Source organism: Panthera leo, chromosome D1, assembly GCF_018350215.1.
Source record: "Panthera leo isolate Ple1 chromosome D1, P.leo_Ple1_pat1.1, whole genome shotgun sequence".
NCBI classification, from domain to species: Eukaryota; Metazoa; Chordata; class Mammalia; order Carnivora; family Felidae; genus Panthera; species Panthera leo.
In genome coordinates this window covers 60,736,627-60,750,118 of record NC_056688.1, presented here as the reverse complement: position 1 = coordinate 60,750,118, position 13,492 = coordinate 60,736,627, and the positions used below count along the sequence as shown (strand labels likewise).

At 37.2% G+C, this 13,492-nt stretch overlaps 1 protein-coding gene across 1 annotated transcript; it reads right to left on the bottom strand.

Annotated features, from left to right (window-relative positions):
* On the bottom strand, window positions 1-945 carry LOC122200643 (olfactory receptor 51G2-like). Its single transcript, XM_042906357.1, has one exon. It carries the CDS (start codon window positions 940-942, stop codon window positions 1-3), a length of 942 nt encoding a protein of 313 aa, XP_042762291.1. The 5' UTR covers window positions 943-945.
* Between the last annotated feature and the right edge of the window lie 12,547 nt (window positions 946-13,492).

Sequence of the window (13,492 nt, the reverse complement as noted above, 5' to 3'; positions counted from 1 at the left end):
CTAAAATTTCTGTTGCTTGAATTTCTTGAGGATTCTATACCGAATCTGCTTCGTCTTGACACTGTAGACAATGGGGTTCATGAGGGGTGGGACCAGCAAGTAGACATTGGCCATGAGCACATGGACAATTGGGGACACATTCTGCCCATAGCGATGGATCATAGATAGCCCAATCATTGGTGTATAGAAAGTGAGCACAGCACAGATGTGGGAGATGCAGGTGTTGAGGGCTTTCACCCTCTCTGTCTTGGAGGCTATATTCAATACTGTGCCAAGGATGAGGATATAGGAGAGGAGAAGGAGCACTGAATCAAGTCCCATGGAGCAGATGACCACCATGAGGCCATAGATGCTGCTGACCCGACGGCTGGATACAGTTGTCTTTATAAGGTCCTGGTGCAGGCAGAATGGGTAAGAGAGAATATTGACAGAACGATATTGAAGCCTCTTTAGGAGAAAGGAAGCTGGAAAGACCAGAGCCAAGGCCCTTCCAGCAATTGCCAACCCAATCCCAGTGATCACACCATTGGTTAGAATGGCCACATAGCGCAGGGGCTCTCGGATTGCTACAAAGCGGTCAAAGGCCATGGCCAACAGCACAGCTGACTCAATAATTGAGAAAACATGAATGAAGTACATCTGGACCAGACAGGCATTAAAAGAGATCTCCCGGGCATGGAACCAGAAAATGCTGAACATCGTAGGCAAGGTTGTAGTAGATAGGCCCAGGTCAGTAAGTGCCAGCATTGATAGAAAGTAGTACATTGGTTGGTGGAGGGAAGGCTCTGTTCTGATGATAAGTAGGATCGTGATGTTTCCTGCAATTGAGGTGGCATACACCAAGAAGATGGGGATGGAAATCAAGCTGTATCTGCTTTCAAGGCCTGAGAGGCCTGTCAGGAGAAAGCGAGGGTACAGGGCAGAGCTATTGAAGACAGACATTGTGGTGATGGAGGTGTCTTCAGTCTAAGTGGGAAGATGAGAACCTGGAACAATTCGGGTACAGTCAATATTGCAAGAAACAGCAATGCTCTGACGCATGCTGCACTCTATGGACTCTTTCCAATCATTCCTTTGGTCACTGTGTATAATTACTACCTGTATTTATTATTTTGCCAGTTAATTTATTCTTTCATCACTGTATATTTATTGAGAACATAGTTTATAAAAGGAAAATTGACAGTGCTATAATATAGAGAAATATATAAAAACTGTGTTCAAATACTTATAACCTAGAAAATAAAGCTAAAATTAAAGAAGTAATTTAATATAAGGCCTAAAAAAACACAGTAAAAGGAAAGAAACCTGACCCAAATATGTCAGGGAAGATTTATTGAAGGTGATTCTTGAATTAGGTCTCAAATGACAAATATGAGCTGGATGGGAACAAAGGGCTGTATTGGGCATTCTGTGCTGATTGACTCCCAGACAAGTGCAGGAAGATATTACAAGTCTGAGTGCAAATGAATATAATTCAGCAAAACTAGGATAGGGTGGCTCTTCAGATGGTATTGAGGTGCAGACTGAATAGAAATAGGCCAGTATTGAGGCGGGCACCTTTTGGGATGAGCACTGGGTGTTGTATGGAAACCAATTTGACAGTAAATTTCATATATTGAAAAAAAAAAGAGCTTGAAAAAAAAATAGACCAGAATTTCTGAATGAACTTATGTATAAATATAAAGAACTCCCTCTTCATCTTAGAAGATGCAAGATAGTCATTTTAATAAAAAGTAAACAATATATTGTAAACAGACCTATATTATATTGCTGTCAAACAAGAACCAATGTAAAGAATGGACTAAAGTTTGGCAAAAGAGAAGGCATGGAAATCATTTTGAAGGCTATTGTAGTATTTTTTTAAGTGGATGAAAGTAAAATGTGGGATAATAAAGGATAAATGGATATAAATGTTGTATATAGAGAAAAAAATACTGGTTCATGATCATATGGTAGGAATGAGTTATTTGGTAGATTTTGGTTTCATCTATTGAAACAAACAAAAAGCAAAAATTCAGAAGGACCTCAGGAATAGTTTGTGAAACTAGCAGGTAAGAATAATTCAGTTTTGTTAGGATAAATCTGAAGCATGTGTGTCCAGGGGCTAGTGGTATATTGGGTTCCATAGAGAGTTGTCAAAAGGGAAATTATTCCTAGAAAATTTGGAAGGATAGCTAATGGAGCAAGGAGACAGAGAAAACATTTCTTAAAAAAAATAAAACTAGCAATAACCAAAAAAGAACACATGGCATATTATAAGAAGAGTGAAAGAGCTTTAGTGCTCAGGGCTCAGGTACCCAGCAGATGGAATGTGCTGTAGGGAACATAAGAGGCAGAGTTTATCAGGAACTGGAGAAGATGAGGTATTCTACTAGGAACCCTAAAGACTGATTACTTAGCAACATGATGGCCACCCAATTCCAGTTACTTTAGGCACTAAACATCAAAAATACTTTTTTCACTTAGCATATCTGATGTCAAACTTCCTCCAAAATTCACGTGACCCCCAACATATCTTGTTCCACTAATACAATTACAGTTCATAGTTTTCTCTGACAGACTTAATAAAAGTAAGTAATTCCCTAACCACCTACAGTGATCACAGGAGCTTTTCCACTCTGAAACCATCTTCCTTCCATTTTCAGAAAGATAACAATGAAGAGCAGAACTGCTTTACATATCCTCATCTTGTGATTTATATATTATTCTATTTATAACATATTAGGTGACTAGTCTTAATATACTTCCCTCATTGTCCTAGCTCATCATGTTACAGTCTTCTCCTGGTCTCCTTTAACATCACTTAAACAATAATTGTCATCACCCTGGCATTTGTGCACACTTATTTTATTCTTCCTTTATACCTTCCGTTAAATCTTTCAATATCCTCAGAGACTTCATCCTGCCCAAGTATGCCAAGTCCTCCCTCTTAGATCACTTTCTCCTACTGCCTCATTTTAAAGACTCCTTTCACTTCAGATATTCATAATCCGTCTTCCATAAATGGGTCTATTGGATGTAGGTACAGGCACCCTGCTCTCAAGTAGCTACTCCTCTAGAGTCAGAAGAAGACTGATGACAGCTGTCATTCACTACCTCTATCACTTTGGACACATTACTAAACTTCTTTGAGCACGAAACAAAACAAAAAACTAGGAACTGTATTGCCTTACTTCAGAAAGTACTCAAGAAAATGTATCTAAAATGCTTGGCACAGAATCTGAGACCTTTGAGCTTAAGTGAAGAAAAAGTGTTAAGACCTTTGGGAGATACTTTGGGCTAAGTGAAGCAAAATGTTAAGGGAGATGCTGAAGTAGTGACAATCTTAAGCATATCAGCCAAATATAACAGTGACCCAAAGGCAGGTGTGACCAAGGGTACCCAAGTTACCACTTATAAAGATATTACTCCTCAGGGTTTCTCTTGAGAATTATTTTGCCTAATTCATTTTTTTAGCTCATAATATTGTTAATTGTGTAAGATATATGTGAGAATAAGATAGAAGAGATACACAAACCACCATGAGCATTATCATCATCATTTTAACATAATTTTTAGTTAATATCAGTTTTTCAGAGAACAGAGATTTCAGTACATGGGTTCCCATTATGTGCATTCTCTACACCTACAGATGAGTTTACAGTCCCAGGGCTCTTCTGAGCAGACTTGAGGATGATACTCTGGCTCATTTTGGGGAAATGATACTCTGTACCTCTGACCTATCCTAAAACTGTGAATTCACACGTACAATGGCCAGTCTTACCTCTTGACTTGCTCTCCTACTTCCTGGATTCTTCAAATACATTAGGTACTAATCTCCTGCCCATTTCTCTCACTTCAGAAGCCTTACTTTAGACATACCTAAATCTTCAAGTGTAAGCAGCCATTCACCCTGTTACAGATTTGCTGGGCTCCAGTCTGCCAGACCTGCGGACTTGTTGCAGGTAGACCAAGCCACTGAATATGGACATAAGAGAAGAATAAAAAACACAATGGATCTGAAGGGAGATAGTTCTTCAAGGAAGCATAGATGTCTGGGGTGAGGCATCCATTTCTCCTTCAGCAACTCCAGACCCAAGACAACAGGTTTGCTTTCAGCATCTTTGACTCTGTCCAACGAAGCGCTTTATTAGCACTACACTTCTGGGCTTTGACTACTCCAAGCTGCACTCCCTTTCTTCACTAGCCATCCTCTCAGGGCCAATTTCTTTTCTTAATGCAACCTTCAGGGAGGATAAATGTCACTGGAGCTTTTGTTCCTGCTCGGAGAAGGGAGATGATTGTGCCAAATTCCCAAACTGGGAGTCCAGATATGGCAGCAATTGAGCAGTGTCCCTGGGATAATCTGATGGGGAAAAGCAATGGACTTGGTCAGAATAATGTACTTAAAAAAGCCTGTGCTTTGAATAACCAGAGACAGCAGTTACTAGTTGTTGAATGGTGGGAAAATCACAGTAGTCCTCCCACTTTGAAACCCACTTTGTTGAGCCGCTGTGAGGAGTGCGAAAACTTGTGTGTAGAGTGTAAATTTATTATAAACAGTAAAGAGCTATGAGATTCATATACGGCAGTCCATAATACTTAACGCTTTTACCAGCAATCTGATAGAAGGGTAGACATCCTACTCTCTTCATCCAGCAAAATGTCCTATTTACTCTGGCCCACAAATCTGCCTCTGAACAATCCTGAGCTATTATACTAAATGGTAAAGACGAAAGTGTGGTAGAATACAAAAAGAGCTACACACCTATGTCCTCACTATCTAGCAAAGAAATGAAGGTCCTATTGTAAAAGGAGTTTTATCTGTTCATTCCAAAATTACACGAGCAGTAGACATGAGAGTAGAGGATGGGTTTGCCCAATTTCCACTGCTGTTCACCTTCACTACTAGGAAAGTCACCTCAGTTACACAGGTGCCATCACCTGAGACCGATTTGGTTTTTCTTTTGATCATAACTCATAATGTATCTACCAACATTTCTCTATTCACAGAGTAAACTACCTCTCAGAATACATCATTTTGTTCCCACTATCTTCAATGTCAGATCAATTCAAGTAAGTTCCAATAAAATCTCAATGGAGGGCAACATGACTTCATGCTGGTTTTTAGGGATGCCGTAGCTGCCTCCAAATATATTCTTTATACTGCCCCATGAAATTCCACTTTTCCAAAATCTGATTTTTTGGTATCTTCCTGCTCTAAAATGTTAGTGCCTATATAAGATTTTCCTAAAATGTACAATAAACCTCTATATGAATAGAATTAATGATCAAACAAATAAATAAAGTAAGCCTCAGTCAATTACGCTTGGGGCAAACGGCACATAGTAAAATGTTGGTTACCAGGGGCTGGGAGAGGAGGAGGGTGTGGATAGGATAGATAATATTTAAGGATACAAACCTGTTATTAGAGTAAATAGGATCTATAGGTCTTAATGCACAGTAGAGTGAATATAGACAACAATATTATATCACAATCATCAAACTTGCTGAAAAGACTAGATCTTAATTATTTAAACTACACAAAAGGGATCATAATTATGTGATGTGATAGGGATACTATCACTACAATGAAAGTCATATTACAATATATTAATCATTAATATATTGTAATATGTAATCAACATGTTACAGAAAATGTCATGTCAAATATAATTATACAATGTTATATATCATATATATACCTATATACATATATAATTAAGTTTATTTATTTATTTTAAGAGAACGAGAATGGGAGGGGCAGAGAGAGGGGGAGAGATAGAGAATCCTCAGCAGGCTCTGCACTGTCTGCGCAGAACCCAACACGGGGTTCGAACTCACGAACTGTGAGATCATGACCTAAGCCTAAAGCAAGGTTTGGATGCTTAATAGACTGAGCCACCCAGGCACCCCCCTTTTTTTATGTTAAATATATTTTTTTTTAAAAAGCAAACAGCCTAAGGAACCCTGTACATTGTAATACCATTGCATGTAAACATTTATATTGTATGCCAATATTTCAGAGAAATCCAGCACTGACAAAACCTATTTAACATAGTTTAACCCAGCCTTCTCCAGACACATTTTATCCAGACAGCACTTATTAAGATCTGAAATTTGTATTCTGCAGAATTCAGTTTGAGAATGGAAGTTGAGAGAATCATTGATTTAAGGGAGTAATTCTCAACAAGAAGGAATTTTTTCTTAACAGGGAATATTTGACAATGTCTGGGGGATTTTTTAGGGGTCAAAACTGTGGAAATGTTAATGATATCTAGCTTGTAGATGCTAGGGGATGCTTCAAAACATCCTTCGATGAGCAGGACAGGCTTTAAAAACAAAGAATGTCCAATGTCAATAGTGCCAACATTGAAAACCCCTGTTTTAAGCAGGAGGCAGGTGGAAGAAAAGAGGGGCAACAAAACTAAACTAAAAATCAATTCTGTGTGTAAGTCTCAAGGTGACATAAAGGCAAAGAGCACAGGCTCCAGAACCATGACAGGAAAGGTCATGGATTGGAGATCCAGAGGTCCTTATCTTTGAATCCCAGTTCCAGCACTTACGGACTATGTAACCTAGGGGACATTACTTAGCCATTTTTGCCCCTGTTTCCTTATGTATACAAGGAGTTTGTAATATTTTTTTCTATCTCCTATGTTTTTTCTAAATGTTCAATGAGTTAACATATATAGCATTTAGAACATATTGAATACTCAATAACAGATAATCAAAAATTTACTGCCTGTTCCTTTGATATATAATTGCTATTAAATTAATTATTCTTAGTATTCTGCCAGGCTACCGTTTCTGTGATCCTTTATTTTGTGCCCTGAGATGAAACTTCTTTCAAAGACTCTTCAAAGGGTACATCAAATTTTGTAGCTATCAAATAATTAAGTCATAAGGCTAATTTGTCTGGATGTGATCTAATGAGTATTAGAGTGCCTTTTAACCACAATTTGGATTTACATATATATTTATTATCAGAAGGAAAACTGTCTTCCCTTTGGGAGGTATGCATCCAGTTTAGAAAAGTTGCATTTCATATATTAACATGTTGGCATTCTAAAATATACATTGTATCAGATAAGTTTGGCTTTTGGGTTTCTGCTCTCTTGATATTTTATTAGTCATAAAATATTAATAAGATTTTTTTTTCTGGAAAGGTGAAATATCTAAGGATAATATGAATTAAAAAACAGTTGATAATCTGCTTAATGATATTTTTCAATTTCTTTTCACCTGCATCTAACTCAATGATAATTTAGTTTAAATGATGAGTTGCACTATTCACTCTTTCCTCTTGAAGATTAATCACTAATTCCATAGTCCCAGTTTTCCAGGCTACACCATTCTCCCAAATCTCAATCTCATTATTTATCACAAATCTTTACCATATAATCCAATAGTCACACTCATCTTTCTCTGAAATAAAATTTTATAGACTTTGTTGACTGAGCTGATGGGGGGAGTAAATGGCGCAATGCCTCATTTCACAGTGAGGTTCTTTACCAAAGAAAAATATTTAGTGTATTTAAGTAGAAGGGTTGATAGATTTGTTGTCTAATTTAATATCATCCAGACTTAAAATTTTCTTGCTATTAATTAATATTATAAGTAGAATTAGGATAATAGTATGTGTACGTGTGTGTGTGTGTGTGTGTGTGTGTGTGCGCGCGCACATCTGTATGTGCTTGTGTTGGGAAATCTGGGAAGCTTTCATTTTCCTAACACATGGTATATTCACAGAAACACAAGATCTTCATTGAACCTGATTCAAAGAGCCCATGTAGAGGATGTGTGAAAACTGACAATGGAGAGTGGTGTGGCTTAAGATGTGCAAGTTAATGAAAACCAGTTATTAGATGGGAAAGTATTTGAATTTTATATCCTAATACTGAGCATTTCTTAACCCCATCTTATTGGCTCTTGGGTAGCATTTTCTTTTCTGAATCACTTTATTGAGACATAATATAGACACCAGGTTCAGAGCAGTGGGAAAGAGAAATCATAACTTCTTTCCTCAAGGCACTTTATTTGGTATCTTGATCAAGCATTCACTGAAATAACCTTCTGCAAATACCTAAAGTGTGGCACCAAAAGGAAAAAAAGATTACAATGAAAACAGACATACATAACAGAGAATAATTGACATGTGAGACAGTCAAAGATTCCAAGATATGGTGAAGATACATGAGAAAAGAGAATGTCACAGAACCAATATTTGAGAGACAATGGCTGAGAAATTTCCATCTGAAACTAATGTTCTGCAGATTATCAGGAATTTATGTCTTTCTTGAAACCCCTATTTGAAAGTTTTATAGAGAGAAAACCCCAGAGCCAGAAGGCATCTTTAATGAATAGCTCAAAACAGAAAAGAAAAATAACAGAAATGCTACACCTGTGTTTCTAGAGAATATAAAAAGGATCACTTCTTAATGATTTTTTATGAGGCAAGTGTAACCTGTATTCCATAACCAGAAAATGACATCACAGAAAATAAATATTAAAGACCAAAATATCCTTTAAAATTGATTTAATCCAAAACAAAATATCATCAAATATAATCCAGTAATTGTGTGTGCACACACATACACACACAGTCCATGATCCTATTGGATTTTTATGAAAATACATAATCAGTATTAAATTTAATCAAATATTTTTCTACATCAGTCTGGAATAACAAATGATTTCCTCCTTTTCGTGCATTTAATTCAAGCATCAAAGATGTTTTACATGCAAAAATCACACAGTGATTTATATACATGTAGTATATACAAGTGAATATAGTATACATGTAATATAGTGAATATGGTATATATGTAACATAGTGAATATAGTATATATGAAATATAGTGAATATAGTATATATGTAATATAGTGAATATAAGGAATAAATCATGTGATAATCTAGATTGATAAGGAAAATATATTCGACTAAATTTAATACTGACAATGCTTATTAAAACATTAAGCTAAAAACATGAGAATTTCCTTGATCTGGTTTTAAAAACAATAAACCTGAGGTCCAGTTTCCGGTTTTTCATGTGAGGAGCTCAGAGTCATCACTCTGTCGTAACAATGAGGATAAACTGAGCAGACTTAAAATCAACATCTCCTCTTCTTGGATCCATGAGAAAGGAAAGGACACGGGGCACATTACCACCCCCAAGAGTGGAGACTCAGGGAATACAGGGAGTTGGCTCCCTGTATTACAGGGAGTACAGAGTAGAGGCTCATAAGCAAGATGGCTGTGGGAACTACCATTAAGGTAGGAAAATTTGAACTAAATTAACAGGTTGCTGGAGTCTCGGTGTAGACAAGTCTGAGGGTTAAAAAAAACCCAGGGGGACCCAACAATGGCAGGGTGAGGGAGGGGTAAGATATTGTGATATTTGCCTCCAGGAGCTTTTCAAAGCTCCCACAGTAAACATCTGAGAAAAATCCCCTCATGCTCCTAGCAAGGAGAGGGGGAAAGGAACCATTTTGAAACATGTCATGGCACTCTGTTCCTTTTAACAAGGCCTCAGGAGAAACTAGTTAATCAGAGCCTAACCTGGTATGGTATTAGCACCTAAATGACCATAGGGAGAAAAAAAAAAGCCAACTCCAGGCCCCTCTAGCCTTCCATGTGGGAGAAGGATATACCCACCCACAGTCCACTCTAGCCATCCTGTTTTGTCTAAGAGAGGAGAATTAAAACAAAACGACAAAACAAAAGTGAGAAACACTTATGAAGTTCAAATTCCAGAGGCATAGGCTCACCAAAAGATTGAAACTATAGGATGTTTCCCCTCCCCCATACCTTATCAGACATTAATAAAGCCCCATTTAAAGCCGTTCCTTTTACCTGATACATCATGTCCAGCTATTGGGGGCTGGTGTGTGTGTGTGTGTGTGTGTGTGAAGCATACTAAAATGCTAAAAATATCATTTGAAGAGACAGAGCAAGCATCAGAAGTAGGCATGACAGTGATGGTGGAATTAGCAGACCAGGAATTTAACATCCCTATGATTAACATGCTAAAGGCTCTAATGAGTAAAGTAGACAGCATGCAAGAACAGATGGAATACCTAAGCAGAGAAAGGCAGATACTAAGAAAGAACCAAAAAGAAATGCTAGAGATCAGAAGCACTGTGATAGGAAAGGAGAATGCCTTGAAGGGCTTTTTAGTACATTAGACATGGCTGAGGCTAAGCTATAGAACTCCTAGAAGATAATATAAGAAAAGGTACATGACCTTGGCTGTGGCAATGATTTTTAGACATGACATCAAAATCCCAATCCATGAAAGAAATAATTGATAAATTGGATTTTATTGAAATGAAAATTTCTTCTCTATGAAAGATAGTGTCCAGAGAATGAGAAGACAAGCCATTGACCAAGAAATATTTGCAAAGACACATCTGGAAAAGGACAGTTGTCCAAAACACACAAAGAACTCGTAAAATACAACAATAAGAAAACAAACAACCCAATTAAAAAATGGGGCAAAGACCTTAACAGACACTTTGTCAAGTAAGATATACAGATAGCAAATAAGTATATGTAACATGCTGTACATCACACGTCATCAGAAAAATTAAAATTAAAATAGTGATGAGACTACACATCTATTAGAAGGGCCAGAATCTGGAACGTCAACAATATCAAATGCTGACAAGGAAGTGAAGCAATAGGAACTCTCATTCACTGCCAGTGGGAATGCAAAATGGTACAGCCACTTTAGAAGACATTTTGGCAATCTCTTGCCATACAAGACAACAATCATGCTCTTTGGTATTTACCCAAAGTTCAATATTATGTCCACACAAAAACATGCACACAGATGTTTATAGCAATTTTATTAACTGCCAAAACTTTGAAGCCAATCAGGATGTCCTTCCTTAGGTGAATGGACAAATATTCTACGGTAAGTACAGACAACTGACAATCCAAGATTTAAAAGAAATAAATTATATAGAAAATGAATAATATAAAAAAGTTAAAATTAATAAAATATAGAAAGTTAATATCATGGAAATTTTAATAATGTAAAAATTAATAATTAATAATTAAATAAATTTAATAATATATAGAAAGAAAATATGATCTCTCTGCTTTTGTGACTTCATTTCATGTCCCTGAGCCCAGAGATTTTCTGGTTCAGTATTTCCACAGAATAAATCTCACATCTTATGCCAGTGTAGATTAGTTACTCCAAAATCCACAGGCAAAACCTAACATTATTTTTTTAACCCAAAAAACAGAGGCTGGGGGCACCGGGGTGGCTCAGTCAGTTAAGCATCTGACTTCCGCTCAGGTCATGATCTCACAGCTCGTAAGTTCAAGCCCCACGTCAGGCTCTGTGCTGACAGTTCAGAGCCCGGAGCCTCCTTCCGATTCTATGTGTCTTTCTCTGTCCCTCCTCACTCCTGCTCTGTCTCTCTGTCTCTGTCTCTGTCTCTCTCTCAGAAATAAATAAATATTAAAAAAAAAACAACAACAACAGAGGCTAGGGAAAAAAAATTAGGGGTTGACTTTTTAAGAAATTATCATTTGAATTAGACATTTGACCTAATGTCATTTAAAATTTTTGACACAAATAAGCTAAATATTCAGTTCCTATTATCAATTTATCCAAGTGAGAGCTTCCACAACCATTTTCTGTCTGTGCATATACTCAATGCTTAGGAGTACAAGAATAAGAATTATTTCCCTTCTCCCAGGCTCACACACTGAGTTTGGCTTTCTACTTAAGACTTTAGAGTCAAAAATCATTGCTACATCCTCTTACTTTACTCCACCTGCTTGCAAAAGGATGTCTCTGAGAATTTTATTTCATCTTTGTCACAGGTTTTCTGGGAGAATCCCAGGATTCTCTACAAAAGCAGACTTTGAGGTAAAATTTAGTGTGCAATATGTATCATATGGAGAGTCCTCAGGATAAGCATCTTAATAATAGATGGGATGGAAGTTGGTTTGCCAGGAGAAATTGAGCTGTGAGTCGGGTCTGATGCCACCTTTGTTCAATACCACGGAGAGTGCTGGAAGTAAAAGTTGTACGAGTGAATTGTTTTGCATTGGGCCGTAGGGTCAGGCATTTCTGCCTATCACTGTGGTTAGATAGGTCATATCTGCAATGGAGACAATCCTTGAAGGGGCTGAAAGTCCAAGACTCTCTCCTGACAACACTTCCAGCAGCTGCGGCTACAAATCCTTCACCGAAGTGGGATCTGGGCAGTTTGTGTTCATGTCCATTACAACCCATTTCAGAGTCCTTTCTCTTCTTTTTTTTTAAAAGTTTATTTATTTTGAGAGAGAGAGTGAGAGAGAGAGAGAGAGAGAAAATCCCAAACCCTGATGTGGGGCTCAAACACACGAACCATGAGATCATGACCTGAGCCGAGATCAAGAGTCAGACACTTAACCGACTGAGCCACCCAGGTGCCCCCAGAGCCATTTCTCTTTTGAGATAATGTGAAAGAGTTTGGGCAGGTCTCAACTTTCTCCTGGAGATGGGAGTATATTACTAACACATGCTCTGTCTACAGTCTTTGTTTTTCTTCATGCTACCTCCCCTTCCTGGAGTACCATACCCAGAGGTATGCTGGTAAATGCTTAACAACCAACTCTCTAGGAAACTTTTTAAAGCCCAGGTATGTACTGTTTGCCTATTTCTGTTGTGTAAATATTTCCATCATGACCAGTTTCAAACTCCCAGTGTTTTACAGAACATGGATTTGGAATAAGATATTGTACAATTGGCGTTCATAAACTAGAGAAGTTAACTTTAGCATACCACTTTCTTTCATACCTAGTCCAGCTAGCAAGGATTAATTTGAACCACAAGGCACAACTAAAGTGTCAAATACTTCAGTCCAATCTTTAATAACAAAATTACACTATTTATTTATTTCAGTGACAGCATCTGTTAACTACTAACATATCCTTTTACATATATGTCTCCACTATTAAATATTAATTATTTAACATTAAGATCATGCATATTTTATATATCCACAGTATTGAAAGAAATAACTGCCACAAGAGGTATTTCATGTTTCTCAGTATATTTTTCTTGGATGAGTGAATAGGCAATATAATTTTACACTTAGAACTATTTTATGAGTACTCACGCTGGTTGGAGAGACCAGCCCCAGAGAGATGTGTTAGTGTAGCAGTGACCCCATGCTCAAAAAGTTTTCAGAACAGCTGAGAAGAAAGTGAATATGTATTAAATACTAAAATATCACCAATGAAGGCATATGTATAAATCTTACCAGTGAAGGAGAAAAATAAGTAATGGGTTATTGGCAATAATGAAACTGAGAAAGACGATGCTATTGAAAATCTACACAGACATGGAGAACAAGAGGAGAAAACCTTATTAAAAGATAAGGATGGTTACTTTGCACAAGTCCCAACCCTCTCACTGATTCAGACATGAAATTCCATGCTATTGAACAGGGAATCTACACACTTGTCAGATGTTTAGATGGTCAGGCTTTTTTTTTTTTTTTTTAA

Bases quoted from the DNA above. Each gene is read 5' to 3' on its own strand.
- LOC122200643 (XM_042906357.1), bottom strand. From the start codon at position 942: ATGTCTGTCTTCAATAGCTCTGCCCTGTACCCTCGCTTTCTCCTGACA.